Source organism: Alternaria metachromatica (assembly GCF_023757995.1).
Source record: "Alternaria metachromatica strain BMP 0045 chromosome Unknown scaffold_4, whole genome shotgun sequence".
In the NCBI taxonomy this organism is placed as follows: Eukaryota; Fungi; Ascomycota; class Dothideomycetes; order Pleosporales; family Pleosporaceae; genus Alternaria; species Alternaria metachromatica.
The window spans coordinates 1,832,503-1,851,659 of NW_026055495.1; the positions used below are offsets into that span (position 1 = coordinate 1,832,503).

At 54.8% G+C, this 19,157-nt stretch overlaps 6 protein-coding genes and 1 non-coding gene across 7 annotated transcripts; 4 read left to right on the plus strand and 3 right to left on the minus strand.

Moving 5' to 3' along the window:
* Positions 1 to 1,864: 1,864 nt before the first annotated feature.
* On the plus strand, positions 1,865 to 2,793 carry J4E83_002930 (uncharacterized protein; the record flags this gene model as incomplete). The annotated part of the gene is made up of 2 exons (XM_049329871.1): positions 1,865 to 2,393; positions 2,444 to 2,793. 2 exons carry the CDS (start codon positions 1,865 to 1,867, stop codon positions 2,791 to 2,793), a joined length of 879 nt encoding a protein of 292 aa, XP_049191550.1.
* A 627-nt stretch (positions 2,794 to 3,420) lies between these two features.
* Positions 3,421 to 5,451, plus strand: J4E83_002931 (uncharacterized protein; the record flags this gene model as incomplete). The annotated part of the gene is made up of 2 exons (XM_049329872.1): positions 3,421 to 3,429; positions 3,514 to 5,451. The coding sequence occupies 2 exons, from the start codon at positions 3,421 to 3,423 to the stop codon at positions 5,449 to 5,451; spliced, it is 1,947 nt and encodes a 648-aa protein (XP_049191551.1).
* Positions 5,452 to 6,114: 663 nt separating this feature from the next.
* J4E83_002932 (uncharacterized protein) lies at positions 6,115 to 6,631 on the plus strand (the record flags this gene model as incomplete). The annotated part of the gene is made up of 2 exons (XM_049329873.1): positions 6,115 to 6,123; positions 6,161 to 6,631. The coding sequence occupies 2 exons, from the start codon at positions 6,115 to 6,117 to the stop codon at positions 6,629 to 6,631; spliced, it is 480 nt and encodes a 159-aa protein (XP_049191552.1).
* Positions 6,632 to 7,670: 1,039 nt separating this feature from the next.
* On the plus strand, positions 7,671 to 9,308 carry J4E83_002933 (uncharacterized protein; the record flags this gene model as incomplete). The annotated part of the gene is made up of 3 exons (XM_049329874.1): positions 7,671 to 7,698; positions 7,755 to 9,098; positions 9,157 to 9,308. The coding sequence occupies 3 exons, from the start codon at positions 7,671 to 7,673 to the stop codon at positions 9,306 to 9,308; spliced, it is 1,524 nt and encodes a 507-aa protein (XP_049191553.1).
* Positions 9,309 to 14,208: 4,900 nt separating this feature from the next.
* Positions 14,209 to 14,280, minus strand: J4E83_002934. The gene has a single exon. It is a non-coding gene; the product is annotated as a tRNA-Arg (tRNA).
* Positions 14,281 to 14,788: 508 nt separating this feature from the next.
* On the minus strand, positions 14,789 to 16,318 carry J4E83_002935 (uncharacterized protein; the record flags this gene model as incomplete). The annotated part of the gene is made up of 1 exon (XM_049329875.1): positions 14,789 to 16,318. The coding sequence occupies one exon, from the start codon at positions 16,316 to 16,318 to the stop codon at positions 14,789 to 14,791; it is 1,530 nt and encodes a 509-aa protein (XP_049191554.1).
* Positions 16,319 to 16,951: 633 nt separating this feature from the next.
* Positions 16,952 to 18,652, minus strand: J4E83_002936 (uncharacterized protein; the record flags this gene model as incomplete). Its single annotated transcript, XM_049329876.1, has 3 exons — positions 16,952 to 17,610; positions 17,661 to 18,424; positions 18,486 to 18,652. 3 exons carry the CDS (start codon positions 18,650 to 18,652, stop codon positions 16,952 to 16,954), a joined length of 1,590 nt encoding a protein of 529 aa, XP_049191555.1.
* Between the last annotated feature and the right edge of the window lie 505 nt (positions 18,653 to 19,157).

Sequence of the window (19,157 nt, forward strand, 5' to 3'; positions counted from 1 at the left end):
CAACGTAGGCTCCAGTGTTCAGGTTTTCCCTGTCTGCTCCCAATTTGGCCCGCCTCACACGATGTATTGCACCGATGATATGAAAACCTCCATCGAGCACGCACACTGGACTGTCTATGATGTACGTAGAGATGTAAGTAAAAATGCAAATGGCCCGTCACGATTCTATCTTTTCATATCGATGCGAAACCAAGGTTTGGTTTGCCTCCGCGGATCACACCTGAGCAGATCGCAAGCAATAGACTGGGCCTCATACTTGCACTGATGGCAAAAAGAGCAGAGCCGAGAGCCGTTCGATAGATAGACAGAGCTACAACAAGACCTAGTAAGCAGCGCGTGAGTTGAGACATCGATACTCGAGCGCAGAGTGAAGGAGATGGGTGAGAGTCGATCTTCCCAATGGTTGTGTATTGCATGATGGGACCAATGACAAAAAGGGTATAGCGTAGTCGAGGATAGCCCAGAATGTGGGGGGCAGCGTGTCACATGCCACACCTTTGTCTCTGCTTGAGGCCATGTGAAGCGTATTGGAGGTGTCGGCTGAGCCTAGGTGGTCTAGAGGGGTGTCATCCGTACGCTGGTATCGTAGTGAGGCTGGCGGGGGTGCTGTCGTCGTGGTGGCGAAGAGGGACTGGGGGCAACGAAGTACCTGTCGCTGTGGCTAGGGACATGATGGTGCAAGTGATGCGAAAGCGTACAGTGCATAGCAAGCTCTAACTACTCCGGAGTAGATGCCTCGCGTCGGCAGGACTGTGATAACGTAGTGGTTGCGATGGCGGGCTGGGAGTGGGGAAACTTGCATGGCGTGTCGCGATACGCTGATTGGCTGAGCGGGTGGGCTGGCTCAGTCGTGCCTTCCTTTCCTAAATAGCGCTCCTGCCATGTGACCATCTCTGCTCCTTCCTCGTGATTCAACTCAGAAGTTGGTCGTTCGATCCTGCCTGAAGAAAAGCCCAAAGTCTGCAATTTCAAGAAAGGTAAGAGCTTTTTGTTCTCTTTTCTCTCTTTCTCAGTGTGCATCCAGCCTGTCAAGCGTCGCCGGCCTAGCAAGTTGCTACACCTTCGTCCGTCACCTGATTTCGCGCGCATCCACATCCATTTGGAACATCGCGGTAAGTGACCATGGCTCTTTTCGCGCGACCGCCGGAAAGCCCTGCATAGACATGCCACCCTGCGCTCCTGCACGGGCTGTCGTTTGAGAAGCGCACCTGGCGTCATGGTGGCCTCGCGCCTGCCCGCTCGCTTTCCGCGGTGTTGTCGGTCGGCATCCCGCACTCGATGGACGCGCATCCACCACGACGCACGACGCCATTGTGCGCTTCCTACCGCTCGCACGATACGACGGCGTTCTTTTGAGTCGTGACAGTTGCGTCTCACAACAACGGCCAAATGGAAGCGCCCAATCCTTCTGCTTGCTGGCGCTGTGTCGCACCACCTTGACCTACTCACCTGCTCGCGCCCGTGCTAATGTTTGTCGAACGCAGGCCTCTATTGCGCTTCCCAAGCGCACGATTGCTACATCAAGTCGTCTTCGGCTTGTGCGTGAACCGGTGGGCACAGCGCCGCTGCTCCCCCGCCCCGGTGCGTTGCGCCTGCGACTCACGCTTCGAGCGCGTCTTTCTGCCACTTTCACCAGCCTTCCCATACGTCACCCGCCTAACTCACTCACTCACGGCTACCTCCTGGTCGCCCAAAGGAGCACTGTGTCCTAGCCAGACTTCAGCGCCCTCACTCACCATTGGTCCTGTACATCCCAGACCTCGCCGTCTCAGCAACCACGCGCAGAACCTCGACGTCGATCCTAGCGTCCCACGCGGATTCCAGCTGCTTCTACCCATCCCTTCCAGATACCCCACCAGAAACCATGGCTGATACCGCCGGATACCCTACCGACGGCAAGCTGGATGCCCACAACGTCCACACCAACAAACGGAAGCGCGACACGCGCGACCAAGGCCTGAACCGACCTGCTCCCCATTCCGCCAACAACGACCTCACCGACCAAGCCACAGCCTCATTTCTCGCCGCGCACAACGCCGCCGACGACGACATGCAGCAACAGTTCGACGTACATCACAACGGTGGGACCAACACCGCGAGTGTCGGCGACACTGCCGCCGCCGCGCTTGCCTATCACCAGATGACGGTCCCCCAGGCGACAGAACTCCAGTTCCAGCCACAGAACTCAGGCGACGGCTCCTTCAGCATGGGAGACCACGGCCAACAACAAACGGGCATGCAAGACTTTAGTCTCGAGGCTCTGAAGGCAGCTACACAGACGGGTCGTCCCGGTCAAACAGCACCCAGCGACTCGCCACCGCAAAGCTCTGCGCACAAACCTCAAGTCGGCACAGATGAGTGGCACAAGGTCCGGAGAGACAACCACAAAGAAGGTAGGCACCCGTGTGAGCCCTCCTAAATACAGTTGCTAACAGCTGCATAGTCGAACGCCGCCGTCGCGAGACTATCAACGAGGGAATCAACGAACTAGCCAAGATCGTCCCCGGCTGCGAAAAGAACAAGGGCTCCATCTTGCAACGGGCCGTTCAGTTCATTACCCAGCTGAAGGAGAACGAGCAACAGAACATTGAGAAGTGGACGCTTGAAAAGCTACTCACCGAGCAAGCCATCACCGAGCTCAGCGCTAGTTGCGACAAGTTCAAGGCTGAATGCCAACGGGCGTGGGACGAGTGCAATATCTACAAGCGCACATGCGAAGCCAACGGCATCATACCCGACGAGATCAAAGAGCGCCAGGAGAACGGCGAACAGACGGGAGCTAATCCCATGTAGAACTGGGAGGAAGCCTCGCTTTTCGACTATCTCTTCGACGCGATAGCAATCTTGCCTTGATAGCCATGTTCGGAAGACACATATCTGTACTTCTTTTCTCGACCTGTCGGTCTACTGTTCATTCCCCGCACTGGCAGTGCGGCAGATTATGTTATGTTCGGCGTACAGCTGTGGAGATATCGCTCGCTCTTTAGGGACGGGGTTTTCTTATTCGTTTGCATCTGGCGGCAGCGATCGCGGTGCGCCTGGGTTGGCCTCTCCCATACAGACAACCGGGGCTTCTCTTACGCCTTCTGAGGGCTAGCGACACATTTTACAGCAAGGGGGCGTTCTGCAATGGTACATCAATTTCGGTACGCAATACCCATCGCTAGTTGTGTTATGAGTAATATGAGACTGTTTTGTTGGGATGACTTGCAACATACGGGCATTAGAAACAAGTGAATGTTTAGCAGGAGTCGCGCTAATCGGAGCCCTGCTTACCCATCCGTTAGCGGTCGGCGCATCCCACCTGCCGTGCATACACAGCGCAACTCACCTTCTTGAACCGTGAAGACACTTGCCTCGCCGCTCTCCCAAACTGATCCGTCTGAAAACCATGATCCGCACGTGAAAGGAGTCCCAGACATGGTGGGCGTAGCACGTTTCCACCGACCTGACAACCCCACACCCACATAATTCACGCGACCGACCATGGCCGACAGCGACGTGCCCGGAGAGCCACTCGTGCCTCCCATACTGGATGCAGCTGAGCTGATCGGGAATTCGAGCGCTGATTTTCCTGTCATTGAGGCGGAGCCCGAGGAAGAGCTCAATCTGCCCCTCGATACCGCCGAGCAGCAGCGCATACTGCTGCAACAGGACCAGGACCAGCCCCAAGCCGGGCCTCCCCTCACCCTGCCAGCCCGCCCCGGCCTGCAACGAGGCAATTCAGTTCCTACGCCCGCGCCGAACCTGCCCCCGCCCGCACCGCCTGTACCGCCGCCCGACACGCCACAGAACGATTCGCTTTCGCTCGCACAACTGCAGAACCTCGTGAGGGGCATACCCAAGGTCGAGCCCGCCCCATACGCTTTCACATACGATGACGCATCATGTTTCGAGGAGGAGCTGGAGGAGTGGTTCTCGTATGCCGTCGAGGAGCAGGCAATGCTGCTCAAGACCCAGGCGTCCTACGCATTGGAGTGGAGCGCATTTCATGGCCTAAACGACGTGTCCAATGGCGAGGACGGCTTGGACTGGGCCTCAGCGACGACGACACAACACGGGGACTTCGTGCGTCATCTATTGGGGGGACTCAAGGAAGTCGACCCTGTGTTGAGGTTGAAGAAGCTGGAGGCATTGGTCTATGTCCTCCTGGGATGCTGGCATGAGACTGCAGGGCTCCCTGACTCAGCCGCGGGCGAGGCAGCAGAGTCGAGCACGACCGCAGCGCGCAACTCTGCATACATCAAGTCTGGCCGGCAGGCCTCGCTCATCAAGCGCAATGTGCACCTACTCGCCGAGAGTAATGGCGTACAGACCATCGTGGACGCACTCAGCTCGTCGCTCCTGCGAGCATGCGGCGCAGATGTCACACCTGATGCTCAACGCGATTCGAAAGAGGCAGAACGACGCGAAATATGGTGTACCATGACTGCAGTCTATATCTTGCTGGAAGTCGCACGCGATGAGGAAAAGACGCAGGATAGCCGCACCCTCAGAAGCGCCATTCTCGACTTAGAGAAGCCAGGTCTCCTTATGCTATTCGTGGATCTTATCGCGAAACTGCGGTGGGACGAGTCGATCAATCTACCGCTTAGCAAGATCTCACTGCTACTCTGGAAGGCCATGTTGGTGACTTTCGGCGGTCTTGCAGAAGTTGCCAAGGTCAAAGAGACCTTCCGGGACACCAGCCTTGAGTCGGAGGATTCCAAGGGTCAGCCACTCATCACCGCGTCCCCTCTTGATTATCACCTCTTCAGACAAGAGATAAGCTCCAAGTATCCTGCGTACAATCCACCGCTTCCCGTATTTCCTCTTGAGCCAGAGAACAACTCCATCTTGCCACCACTGAAGAACCACCCTAACAAGGTCGCTGGCAACCATGTATTCGGCTCTGGGCTAGGCGACACAAACGGTAACAGCACATCCATCCTGCATCAACCGGTTCATATCGCAACTCCGGCACCCTCGCCTCCTCCTTCACCTGCAGGCCCCGGTGGCAAAGGTGGAAAGAAGCAGAACTACCAGACAAACCAACTGTTCCCGTTCTTGTATCCGCCACTCGATGAGTCTAGTAACAAGTTGGGCGGAAAGGGCTCGACCGACCTACAGGACCTTCTGGTGGGACGCAAGTGGGAGGGCTCAGATATTCCTGCTTCCATCTTGGAAGCCGCGGAACTGTTCGCTAAACGCATGAAGGCCACGCGTGCCATGAAGCAGCTGTGGGAGGAACGTGTCGCATTTATGAAGTACGAGCGCGGTTGGACAGGCCCTGACGAGAACCCTGATATCGAGGAGCTGTCACTCGAACCGAGTGAGAAAGCTCAGTCAAAAGAACTCACACCCGGCAGCAATGAGGAGCGCTTGCACTTGGTCGAGGAATTCTACGTGAGTGGGCCCAAACTCAATGAGGATATACCAGCTGACCGTACACTAGCGCATCGCACTGCCTAATCTACAGTCACTAATAATTGTTCTGATTAAAGCCATCCTTGCGCACGTCACGGCACTTGTGACACAGTCCAGTGGCGCGAACGGGCTCCAGAGCGGTTTCCAATTTCAGGATAACCAGAACGGCACGACAGCCGGACGGCCTGACATGAGCGGCATGAACGGACATGGTAGCACCGTGGCGACGAATGAGGAGCTTGACGCGATGCGCACACAAGAAGTCCTGGATAAAGCAGTCACCGGCACTCTTATATTGATCCTCAAATGGTTCAAAGTGTCCCACATCCTCAAATTCGAGTATATCACACAACTACTCGTCGACTCAAGCTACGTTCCGTTGATCTTGAAGCTACTGCAATTGCAAGAGGTGGAGAAGATTGTGAACTTCAAGAGTGAGCAGGAAGAGTTGAACTTCTTCAATTTTTGCCGGACACATTCCAGAAACGTCTCTGAAGAGGACCGCGTTGGAGGAAACGAAGGAGAAGCGCATGACGGCGAATCTGACGAAGACGACGCCGTCCCACCCCCAATCCGTCTGTCCAGGGAAGACTCGAACGAATCAGGTGTTGAGCCAGCCCTACCACCTGCCCAGCTACAACCTCCAGAGGTAGACGAGCTCGGCTTTCCAACGAACGAGCTGCCTAAAGAGCCAATCACCAATTTCTCATGGCGCGCGTTCTTCACGTCAATCAACTACTTGCGGATCATGCAGAAGATCTGCAAGAATAAGGCACATCGTAACCTCATGCTTGTCTCGTACAAGTCTTCGCAGTTCCTTCGCAAGAGTCTGAAGGTACCACAGCCGGAACTACGCCTGTACACACTCAAGCTATTCAAGAACCAAGTTCCGTACTGCGGTCGCAAGTGGCGACAGTCGAACATGCGCGTCATCACTGCAGTGTATTTGCACTGTCGACCTGAGCTCCGAGACGACTGGTTGGCAGGAAGTGACGTGGATGCCGAGGTCGACGAAAGTGTTCCGCTCGAGCAGGCCTTACGATCACTTACACACTGGCACAACCTCAAGCGATACCCCGAAAGCTTAGGTGCTAAACCTGGCGTTCTGGAGGAGGAACAAGATTTCTTCCGTAACGAGCTCGAGAAGATGGACTGGGGTGAAGAGGCTGCGAATGAGGGCGAGCTAGAGCATGGCTGGCCGGATCTTCCGGTTGAGGGTTGGTGAACATCTTCCCCCCTCGCTCCTGATCATTCCATCGCCTAGCACCTTGGTCCATTTGATATCCAGTCTGGATGTCATATTAATAGTTGGCGCAGATGATACCCAGCGCGGAAGATTTCTCCAGCGACCCAAGTATCAGGTACATCGGCGCAGAGAAGCAGTGCGAAGTGGAAGACTGGCAAGACCAACACTTTCGCGTTCCATTGCAGAATCATCTCCCAAAACATGGCCTGGCCCATCAAAGTTCAGAACGTCAAAGCGTGCCTCTCGATGGGATATTCATAGCGAACTGGAACAGCTCGTCATAGCATCGACACATAACGATAGCGATGACGATGATGCCGAAAATGCGAAGGATAACGAATCTGATGCGACAAAGAAGTATGGGATCAAGTTTCACTTGAACGACGGTTGGCAGAGAAAAGGGACCAGAGTGCTGCAACGTGAGAGGAGAGCAAAAAGCGAAGGCACCGCATCTAGTCCAGAGGCTGTTTAATACGTAGGTGGGCGGAACGCGATGCTGCATCTTTTTTCGCAAGCTGCGAATCTGGCCAGGGATACCCATAAAACACAAAAGCATTAAATACCGCACGGTTCTTATAAACGCTGAGCGCTTGGACTTGATGCAGTGATGTGGATGATTGACGTTCAAACACCGCGGCAATTGAGGCTAATATCGTCATCGTGTAGCTGTACTGAAGAGAGGTGCAACAGTACACCGCGTTGGAGCTAGCACAGCATCAGGTCAGAAGATCTAGACAGCAAATGACCGCCAATTAGCCATCAGTACATCCGGCTTACCTGGGGTAGCTTTGCAAAAGAAGAAATGCGGCCCGTCTTGCCTGACTCGGGATGGCACTACCCCGAGCTCCCCACAGGTTGGGGTTGGCTAAAAGAAGTCGGCGTCTGCTCTGTCGTCGGAACAATTGAATTCATTCGTTCTCCAATCTTCATCACTTTTCTCATAGAGTTCTGTTTTGCGTCTTCTGCGTGTTTGCTTGTGAATATTCCGTATTGTACCACTACTTGAACGCACGGCACCATGTCAAAGGTTTTCGACTATGCCGAGGGTCAGTTACCGCTTCCGCATTCCGATCGAGCCTTCATCGCTGACACTCCCAATCAGTCGCGCAGCACAACACAGCGGAAAGCTGCTGGGTAATTCTGTACGGCAATGTTTACGATGTAACGCGCTTCATCCCCGAGCACCCTGGCGGCTCCAAAGTCATCCTCCAACTCGCCGGCACCGACGCAACCGAAGAATACGATCCCATCCACCCGCCGGGCATCCTCGAAGAGAACCTCGAAGCTTCCGATAAGCTCGGCACCATCAACACAGACACGCTTCCGAAAGAGGAGAAGACACCGGAAGAGACGGGCGAGGCGCAAGATGAAGGGCCGGTGGATCTGGACAGCCTGCTGAACCTCGATGAGATCGAAGAGGTGGCAACGAAGCAGATACCATACAAAGCGTGGGCATATTACTTCTCAGCTAGTGACGACCTGCAGAGCAAGTCCTTCAATAACAGCGTATACCGAAGCATACTGCTGCGGCCACGCGTCTTCGTTGACTGCACCCGCTGCGACACATCGACGTCCTTCATCGGCAACAATGTCAAACTCCCCATCTACGTCTCGCCCGCCGCCATGGCGCGTCTCGCTAATGCTGACGGCGAATGGGGCATTGCGCAAGCGTGTTCGCAATACGGCGCCATGCAAATCATCTCCCAAAACGCTTCGCAGACGCCCGAACAAATCGTCGCAGACGCCACACCAGGCCAGGTCTTTGGCTGGCAACTCTACGTCCAGAACGAGCGCCAGAAGAGCGAAGCCATCCTCGCCCGCATGAACAAACTCGATTGTATAAAATTCATCTGCCTGACGCTCGACGCGCCCGTCCCCGGTAAGCGCGAACACGACGAGCGCAGCAAGAACGTTGGCTCCAACCTCCCCGTGCGCGCCTCGGTCCAGGAATCACAATCGCTGTCTAAGACCAGCACGAGCGCAGTCACACCCACACAAGCCAGCGAAGATGAAAAGCCAAAGCCGAAGTCAATGGGCATGGGTCAGTCGTTATTCTGGGGCACAGCCGCAGATTTGACATGGCGTTCCACTCTACCTTGGCTAGCGAAACACACTGACAAGCCCATTGTGCTCAAGGGCATTCAGACACATGAAGACGCCTACCTGGCTTCTCTACACGCACCCCATGTCAAAGCTATCATTCTGTCAAACCACGGCGGCAGAGCTCTCGACACCGCGCCACCGGCCGTACACACGCTTCTCGAGATACGAAAGTACTGCCCTGAAGTATTCGATCGCATCGAGGTGTGGGTCGACGGCGGTATCAAGCGCGGGACAGACGTAGTCAAGGCACTCTGTCTTGGTGCCAAAGGTGTGGGCGTGGGACGGGCGGCGTTGTTTGGATTGGGTGCGGGTGGTAAGGAGGGTGTTGCGAGGGTTCTTGAGAGTAAGTCTTTGTTGACATCACCCTTTTTCTGTGATCTAGTACTAACATTTCACAACAGTCCTGAAGGCGGAAACGGAGACGTGCATGCGTTTACTGGGTGTGGAAAAGGTGGAGCAGTTGGGCATGCAGTATATCAACACGAGAGCTGTTGAGCGTGACATCTGGGATGGGCCGGGCATGGAGAGGACGGCTGTGAAGGCTAAGTTGTAGAGAAGGATCCGTTCTTGTTGGCAGCCGTTGAGTATTCGGACAAACTCCCAGAAAGTTAAGAAATGAGGAACTCCTGTGAGCGTCGCTATGTCGGACTTGCCGATGCCTGATCCTACTTCTTATTCTCAGCAGATCCTGGATTGGTAGTTTACCTTCCGTTTAGGTCCTGGTTTCACGCCTCGAATTTCGAAATTGCGGCGTGTTACCAGCCCTTGGGCCGCGTGTCGATTGTGGCCTGACTATTCACATGTTCACCAGAGCCCGATCAGACTATGTTTCGAGAGGAACATGGTGTTCTGTAGAAGGTTTGACGGTAGACTGTTTCACGTGCTACTTGGCGTCCTTATTTCCATGCAAACGGGAATGTTGCTCTACAGCGCCACGTCGTACAAATAGAGATGCTAAATAAGTGCGTTCCCGTCTAGACCATGAAGAATGCAACGCCATCAAGATTCTTAACTAATGTAGACTTCTACGATGCAGGTGTGGCACAATCAGCCAGACCTCTCGTGGCACAGCATGGCAAGGTGGACTAGACTCGGGGCCTTACTTCCGTTGAGACATGTCCCAGTTGAGACCCTTACAAGCCCGACTTGCAATACTTAAGCTTCGTGGATCAGCCCATTCTGCTCATTTCTCTAGGAACCCCGAGTTTGGCTTCGGCCCGCTGTCTCAACGTGTTACCTTGGCTGGGCGTTCGTCTCGGAAACGCTAGGGTTACGCTACGAAGAGGAGTACACGGCATCTGAACCTACTTTGCTGGTGATGTCTTGGGGGATACCAAGGATGCTAGTGCTGTTTTCTTGGCCAGTCACTTCAGTGTAGCATTTGGTGAAATGGTCTAGAACAATGTCGGAGTGATAGACGGGTCTTCCGCGAGGGGATAGTCGTGGAATTCTTCAAGACTGAGTTCCTTTACCATGGTAAAACGGTTTGAGACATGGTATCACTTCTCTTTGGTGGACATCCAGTCGAACCGTCGAACGGCTCAATGCCAGTCCACGACTTCCCCATCACACGTTTCACTGGTGATTGTGATGGAGTAGTGATAGCATAAGGCCGTCATTCTTACTCAGAATCTACCTGTGCATGCTATAGAGCGAGGGTTTCCCTAGTGCGAGCGTATACACGTCTGAAGGCATCCAGCGTTGTGCCTGAAAGGTGGAGTTGGGTGGTTACATAGGAAAACCAAGCCACCCCTGTTCCTTGCCGATGTATCAAACGGCGCCACCAACCAAAATTCAGCCTTACCCACCATGTTGGTTCGTACTAACGCTCCTGCAGCCTGCCACGTGTGTGCCTTCTGCATCAGGCATGTACCCTCTATCCCCCACCAAGGGTTGTTCGTCACCAATGCTTCAACAACGTGCTCGTAGCTTCGCCCGCTCCGTGCCGGATACAGCGTCTCCTTCGACCTGTACCGCGCCCTGTACTGCTGGCATCGCAGAAAGACTATTGGGGCGTTTAATGACGTTGCTTGTCCATAGTAGTGACACCTGACGCTGCGCGCAATCTTGAGACGAACGCGCTAGAAGGGTGGCTGATTGCTGATTGATGCAGACGCCTAGGATAATGCAGTCTGACGTGCTCGTCGACGTTGCAAGCCCAATCAGGATATGCATCTATGGTTTCGGGGATTCTTACAGCTGGCTCGGTTGCGGCACGATCCTAACGCCGCATTCATTATGAAGACATAGGCCGGCTGTGGCGGCAGTAGGTCCCATGCTATAGCTGTTTGCATGCGATAGGAGCACGACGAGGCCAAGAGAGATTGGCCCGCGGGAGCTGTTTGGAAGGGGAAGAGCATTCCGTGCATCAGAGCAGGCAGGGGCTTTGAGGTATTCCATCGCCCTCCGGTGATGCACCTTGACATCATCCTCTCCAGAGGCATGGTAAATAGTGCAAGTGGACCCGAATGGCCTGCCGCCCTGTTCTCGTGATGCTACTCCCACTGGAGGACCCTGAAAAGCTATCGTGAGGAGCTTGGACAGCTGTTGGATGCAAAGCGACGGGGGCTGAGCTTGCGAGCTTGCTTCACTATTCGCGGCCGCGGTGAGATTGCGATGATGAGGTACGGGTGCGCGCGCGGGGCCCAAATGGGGGAAATTATATAAAGCGACCCTGACACTTATCGGGCCCGTGGACTACTGTGTGTTTCGAAACATCTCTGCTGTTTTGCTCATCTTGATGACCGTGGTACTGCCTTCCTAAATCAAGATCAACGGACTATTTCACCGCGACTGCGCCCCTTCTCTCCGTTACCATCGTCTAAATACGGGTTCCCGTCCAAGATATCTTGCCCTTCTCAGAACGCAACTCGACTTCATCTCTCCCTCTCTCTGCTTCTCTCGGCTGCGCCTCATCTACCCCGGCTACCACTTCCGCCCGCTCGATCCGGCCAACTACGCACCATGAAGGACTGCCCGACGTGCAAAGGCAATGGAACCACAAAGTGCGACGCCTGCAACGGCAAGGGCTGCCCATCGTGCAAGCGGTCCGGCAGCAACAAGTGCAGCGTGTGTGAAGGCACCGGCGCGATACATGCGGAGCATTGAGCTGGTCCTGTAAACGAGCTGGAACTCCGAGGTGCGCACAGCCACAGGCCCCCTCCCTTACACAGCGCACCATTCACTCCCATGTCTGAGCGCTAGCCGATTGCTTCCGAGACACGACCGAGCATCGACTGACATATCGCAGATCATCCTCGTCTTACCCATTCATTTCATTTCCCTTTGTCCCATTAGCGTTTTGCACACAGTCTTTATCGTCGCGCGGGCGCAGAAAACGATCAAGTTGGTCACCGTGTGGGGGGTTGCGAATAGCGAGATACGCAGAGGCGGCAGGATTGCGGCACTGGAAAAGGCACGTCAGCCAACACGTGCATGAGATTATACCCAAGGAGGCAATTTCCGACTGTTCCGGAGTTTCAAAGTTTAAGGCGTTGACGGTCTGTCACTTTTTTCATTGGCCGAACTTAATTGTGATTGCGAAAGAGCTGGATTTTACGGGTTTGAGGGTATCGCGAGGACGGGGGGTTGGGTTGATGACGTTTGTCGTTGTCGGCTCGCTTTGGCTCGGGCTACCAGTAGTGCTGCAGCTGCCGTTTCGCCGGCGCGGTAACGCGAGCTCCTGAGCACTCGTCGCTTAGATAGCAATCACAAACTACTTCCCGCTCTGAACGCAGGCCGTCGTTGTGCATCCGTATACGTTATGCGCGGCGTGCACAGGATGTGCAGTCTGGTCTTGCCGAATGCATGACCAGCAGCGTGTCCGGTAACTGCCGCAGGAACGGTGAGTGACAGGAACGACAGGAACGACGCTTTCTAGCGCCTCTTTCGCGGAAAGAGGCAATCATCTTGAATCTCAACTTTTGTCCAACTCAAACAAGGTTGCCAGCGATACTAGATGCCAGTCGCAGAACGTATCTCCGCAGGCTCGATAGGAGCAGCGTCGACACTTCCATCCCTCGAACCCACCCGCGATACCGTCGGGCGTGGAACACTTCTCGGCGATCAACTTGAGCTTTCTCGCGGAAACTAGCTGGAAGGGTCATCGCTACCTGACTGGAAGATGTCACTCAATGCGGCATTTGTTACAAAGCCTTCGGCCAGAACCAACGCGCTCAACCCGTATTCCTGGACCAATAGCCTAAGACCACGTCTTCAAAGGCTCGTACCTGAGTACATGGCTGGGCACACATTACGAAGACGTGAAGCAGTGTGCTCTAGGCTCATGATGGTTTAATGCGTATCTTCAGCACTAGTAGCCTACAGTGCGCCGTAATCGGAGAAACACAAGTCACCTTTGGTGTCACTATCACGAGCTAAGCTTTCAACAACCTTCGCGGCGCAGCCTCTAATGTCGGGGAATTCTTTGCTGGTGTTCAGACAAAGAGGAAGGGATATATAGGCGGGTTTCCGCAAGCTACATGATTAGAGAGACGTACCTATACCGTTGCATGGATGCTTGCGACCTGGTCACTACGCTCCACAGAATGAGGTTACTATTGCGCGGCTTATAAAGGCCTTACAGCTGATCATAGCATTGAACTTGTGTGAATAGCCTTCATGATAAATGTCACCGAGCGTCCGAGATGTCTACGGCATATGTGTAGAAAGTGTGCCGTCTATTGCGCGCCTTATGCGAGTGTTAGTATAGACGTCCTGCGACCCTTTTCGTCCGATGTACCATGCCCTCATTGTAATCTCTACTCGACTGCTTTGATAGAATGGGGTTTGCTTTCCTCCAGACTTCGGGCCGCTATCAAGAAGTGAAGTGTTTACAGAAATCAAATGTTGTGACAGTGATGCGAGGAGTAGGTAATGCATACTCGATAAGCACACTGCCATGAACACCTGACTGCTCAAGTGCTGGCGTGTTTATTGGTCGCCTTGAGGCCATCATCCTCTGACCTTTTCTTCCGGGGTCGAGAAGGTTAAGTGGTGAGCCAGAAATGCTCAAATCAAGTTATCTTCATTTCATGTAGTAGCGGTTTCAAAATTCCGGTTGGTCTAGGCAAAGTCAAACAGGTCGAGTCTAATCGTAATTGAATCTTGCTAAAGGCTAGGCTTGTGTGTGGCAGAGCTTGTTTGTCTGTAGCTTCAACTTGAGTGCTGAGAGTGACAAGCAGGTTCAGTCCTTGAGTCTCTCACACAATCCATGGACGATGATTGAAGATAAGCTTAGTAGCACAGTAACTTGCGATGGTCAATGCGAGAGATCTTGGGTAGGGAAACAGAATCTAGATCTTTGCGCAGAATGAAGTGATGTTCATGCATTCTCGGAGTCTGCCCCACCTTCAGTCCCCGCCACCACGCAAAAATTGAGCGCCAATGCGGCCGACACCACTCTTTGTTTCCTTGGATGAGAATGCAATGTAGACGTCCACGAGAGCAAAAAACGACCGATGTGGGACTCGAACCCACAGCCTCAGCCTTAGGAGGGCTGCGCGCTACCATTGCGCCAACCGGCCAGATGTTGCTTTATAACAAAATTTGCTTTGCCAAAATATATACCCGTGTTACAAAAGCGGGGGATGATCTCTTCTGACCCTCAACGCAGAACAAAGGCCCTTCCGGTCATGTGCCGGCCAAGTTCGGCTCTCTACACCCTTTCATTGTTCTTCGGGTATATCAGTCCTTCGCCTTTGGCTTTGGGTTACGATAGGTAGAACCTCAAGAGGCCAGGGGTGCAATACAGGATTGCGAACGCAGTCTGTCGATCGAGTCAATCTCAAGACAATAAAGAGGCAGCTGAGCTGGCACATTTTAAATCATGCTGTTCAATATTATGGATATCTCCTTTATATGTAAGCCTCCCCTATCTTACTATACACCCGCCCCATGGCAAAATGCTCGCTGATCTTACAAGAACCCACGCGCTAAAAACCAGAGTATCATAAAACATGGCCAGAACGTAGATGCGTAACCCGTCAACAAATATCAATCAACCACTCCGGTACACGACATGTCAAAGTCGCTCTAGGCACTTTCAGCCCTTCCACTGCCTCCGCCTTCCCGGCTAGTCCTTCTCTTCGGCGTTGGTCTTACGTCTGCCCTCCCTTCCGTGGCAGCCTCATACCCGCCGTCTTCTTCCATTTCACTCATGCTTGAGGCGTTACTCAACATACTCGCCCTCTTACTCTGCCAAGGCAGATTACCCTCATTAGGCGTACTGGGTCGAGAGCTGACGGCAGGTCTTTGCGGTGGCTGGCGTGCCGACTGCGCGTTGCCCTGTGTGATGGTTGTGCTGGAGCGGAGAGAAGACTTGCGACTTGTAGTCGTGCTATTCGACGCGTTGCTCCACCGGCGCTCATGGCTTTCCATTGGGCGGAGGCGACCGTCCATGTCTACGTCTGGTGTGGGCGTTGTGCTGCGTGACGAGCTTCTCGAATGCGATCCCTCTCTTCCTCTGGCGGCTTGCAAGGTGCTTAGTCGCCGTTTCCGTGACCCGGTGTGCGAGAGACTATGGCTGTGACCGTGGTGGTGTCCGCTCTTTTCGACGTCTGCACTCCGTCCACTGATACCGCGAGCGCGCTTCCACCCCCGCCAGCCGGTCCACCATAGCCAGCCTCCTTCTTCTCTTGCGATCTCGCGTTGTCTGGCCCGGACGCGCTTCCGCAGCTCAGCTCGTCGCTCGTTTTCGGTGGCCCAGTATTCGTTCCTGTAAACCTCCCACTCTTGTCGGAAGTCGGGCGTGAAGGGCTTCGGGAGCAGGAGCAGCTTGATGTAGTCGCCTCCAGGCGCAATGTCTTCTTCGGCGTATTCCTTGCCGTCTTCCGTTATGCGATGGCGGGGTCGGCCGCCGTCCAAGGCGTGCTTGTTCTCCTGCGCAATGTTGATGAAGTGGTATGAACTGCCGCCCTGCTCGCCTCCCCACAGCCCACCCGAAAATGGGACGATGAAGTGTCCCCATTCCACAAGCTCCCTCCACCATGGCCCTCTGATTACGACAATCTTCGCATTCATGCCCCTCAGGCCTCGGTTTGCGACTCCGATCCAGCGACGCGGCCATCGTACTCCTCTTTCCCATTGGCCCGTCGCCCAGAAGAGCAGCGCGGTGACGACGCCTGTGATGAAGCCCACCTTCTGCAGCATGTCAACGAGCCAGTATTGCGACCCGCCAATGCCCTTGCCATCCTCTCGCGGGCGCAACCACAGCAGATAGAAGCAGAAGCCGATCCATAGGGCGAGCAGTGTGAGGACGAAAGTGTTCTGCCGCCGCCGGGCGCGGAGGGTGAGGTACTGGCTGCGGAGGCTGGCCTCGAGGATGAGCAGGTTCAGGTAGATCTGCGGCGGCGACGAGGGCAGGAGCGACGTCGGGTCGCTGAGGACGGGCGGGCGCGGCGTCTTGATGGTGGGCAGGCGGCCGTTGGCATCGTGGGGCGGGTCGGCGAGGATGGACGCTGAATAGGGCGGCGGGTCTCGCTCGACGCTCTCGGCCACCCTGTGCAAGCTCGTGCTCGGCGCCGGCGCGCCCTTGACAATCTGGTCGAGTGTTTGCGGCGCCATCACGCCTCTGTCTGGGGATGCCGTGCGCGTGTCGGTAGAAATGACATGTGAATGCGACGCTGGCGATGCGAAGGTGCGAGTGTTGCTGTGGGATCTTGTCCTCGGTACGTGTCCTTCTCTCTACCACCACCAAACGGTTGCGTGCACGTGAAAGAGAATGCGCACCGCGTACGAGGGGCCCTCGTGCCTATATCAGATGCTGTGCTTCCGGCGCGAGTCGGTCTGGCACTCCGATGATGCACCCGCTCGCTTAGCTGGGGCGGTGAAGACATGGATTGCTGGCATACCTGTTTACCCCACAATGCTAGCATGCGATAGGAAGGCCGTGCTGGCTATCCTTCACGGAAACGGGTGACACGTCTTGCGCCCTGCAGTAGTGAGCGATGTGTACGGAACGGGGCGGGGGTGAAGTATGCAGGGGCTCATGTGAGATCGTCTTGCGGAACTGAGGGGTACCATTCACCGATACGACGTGAGACATTGGTTGTGGTGGGATGAGAATTTGTATGAGTGAAGCAAGCCTGCGGTTGAAGAGGCCCTATACTAACATGGCGGTAGATCCAACATATTCGGAATCGAACGCTACACGTGAACAAAACGCCCAAAAATGCTATCCGTCTAATCCCTCAGTATCTATGCACGCCTCTTTGCCTGCTCTCTTTGTCGGACCTCGTTCATTTCTTCCAACATGACGCGGTTGAACTGCTCCCATCCATCCAAATACACATGATGACCGGCCTTATTGATGATGACGACTTTGCCTACACCATGATCATTCTTCTCGTCTGCAGATGCCTTCACTAGTATCCGCTCCCGCTCCTGCTTCATCTTCTCTGCAGCAGCAAAACCACCAGCGACGTCCATCCAATCATTTTCACCGTACATGAAGACGACCGGGAAGCTCGTCTCGCGCTGTGCGGTAGGATTGGCGGCGGTGTCGCCGTCCACTGTGGGCTTGTCATGTGCTTGTAGGTATTGTCGACCAACGCCTTGAATCCTTCGAATCATCGGACTTCGGGCGAATGCACCGGGAGCAAGCAGGTACGACAGCGCATACTCAGAACTACCCCGTTGGCGGAACAGAGCATAGCTGTAGTCGTGCAGAGCCTGGGCCTCCTCCTCTGGCAGTTGCGAGAAGCGGCGTGACGTCCAGCCTGATACTAGACGCGGGCCCAGGGGTCCTGACCAACGTACAAAGGTGAAAGGCGAGACCATGTTGGCCTCCCAGAGAGAATAAAGCCACCAGGGCAACCGTCTTTTCGGTGGCTGTTTGGGCTCTTTCGCAGTACCCTCTGTCAAGGAGTCAGTCAGGTCGCACATATCTGTCCAAGACGATACGTACCATTCTTACTCCGCTGGTTCATGAAGTTGTTGTTGTCCGCCGTCGATGGCTGTACACCGTTCCGGTTCGTGTCGGCCGCATCCTGGGTGAACTCGTTCGCCATAGTCGAATCTTGCGGATCAGGCATCTCCTCATCCACCGCATACGGGTCTTCAGGGATGCCGACCGGAGACGCAAGTATCAACTTGTTGAGATGACCCGGATACTTCAGTGCATAGGCAACAGCTAGATATCCTCCTAAGCTGTGTCCCAGCAACGTGAAGCGATCCAACCCCCTCTTTATCCGCCACTCCTCGAGCGCATCTACAAACCAGGACTCGGTCTCTGCGATCTTTCCCTCCTTGTCCTTGGCATGGATCTTGAAGGCCGGTCGACTGCTCCGGCCCATGCCGAGCAGGTCCAGCGCAAAGACTTTCCAGCCTTCAGCGCGGGATAACGACTCGAAGTTGCGGTAGAAGAAGCCCAATCCAGCACCGTAACCGTGCAGCATGACCAAGTTGTTCTCGACGTCCTCGCCCAGTCGCTCCACAGAGAATTCGTTCAGCGCGCGGTCCTTGCCACTCAATTCTACCATTTGTGAGTTCCATCTTCGTGGTCCGTATGGGTCGTTGGTGGCATTCGTTGTGGTGTGGTCTTCGGGGTGCTTCGGTGGCGCATCGAGGTCTGTTGTGGACGGAACGGCGGAGGCAGGAGCGGTGCCTGTCTGGGTATGCGTGGGTGGACTCTGGAGATGTGGGATGTAGGAGAGGACGCGGTGCTCTGTTCTAGGATTCGCATGCGCAGTCAGTATCCGTCTGACGTGCAATTCATACAGTCACTACTTACGCCATGGGGGATAGGCCTGCCCACCACTGGTCGAATCCCGCTTTGGCTGATAGAGGGAACCATTTAGAAAACCTCCCCTGCGCCTCTCCCTGCTCTTTCGCGCGTTGGCTCGCCAGCATAGCCTGCTGACCTCCCTGCCTCCCCTCTTCGCTGTCCTGCCCGGCCATAGTCGAATTTCCTTTGTTGTCAATTCTAATGGGCGTACTCAGGCTCAGACTGATGTAGCTCGCGCCGCCAAATCCCGCGCTCTTATGTATGACGCTGCGGGCGCTGAGTCTGGCTAGGTAACTTCGTAGCATTCGCAGGCGCGCTGAAAGTAACGATGCGTGTGAAGACAGGGAAAAAGAACGCGCGAAGTAGACTGAGGGTGGAATGGTGGCGGTATTTGCGGCGTGTCGCAGAGCACCCTTGGGGCGCTGCCTGCGACGGATTTGTTTTGGTACAATATCTTGACGTAGCCTCTGGACGAGTTACGGTGGCGGAAACGCGATGGCGACGCGGAGATAAGAGCGCCGACGTTTGTCGCAGTCCTCGGACAAGTAATCTGGCCGTCTCCGTTCCTATCGACTTCCAGATGGCTACGCGTGTCGGTACGGCGAATTAGGGAATTAGATTTGAGGCAAGTCAAAGGTAGATGTGATTCTTCTCCGCCTCCTGCTTGGAAAGTCGCGA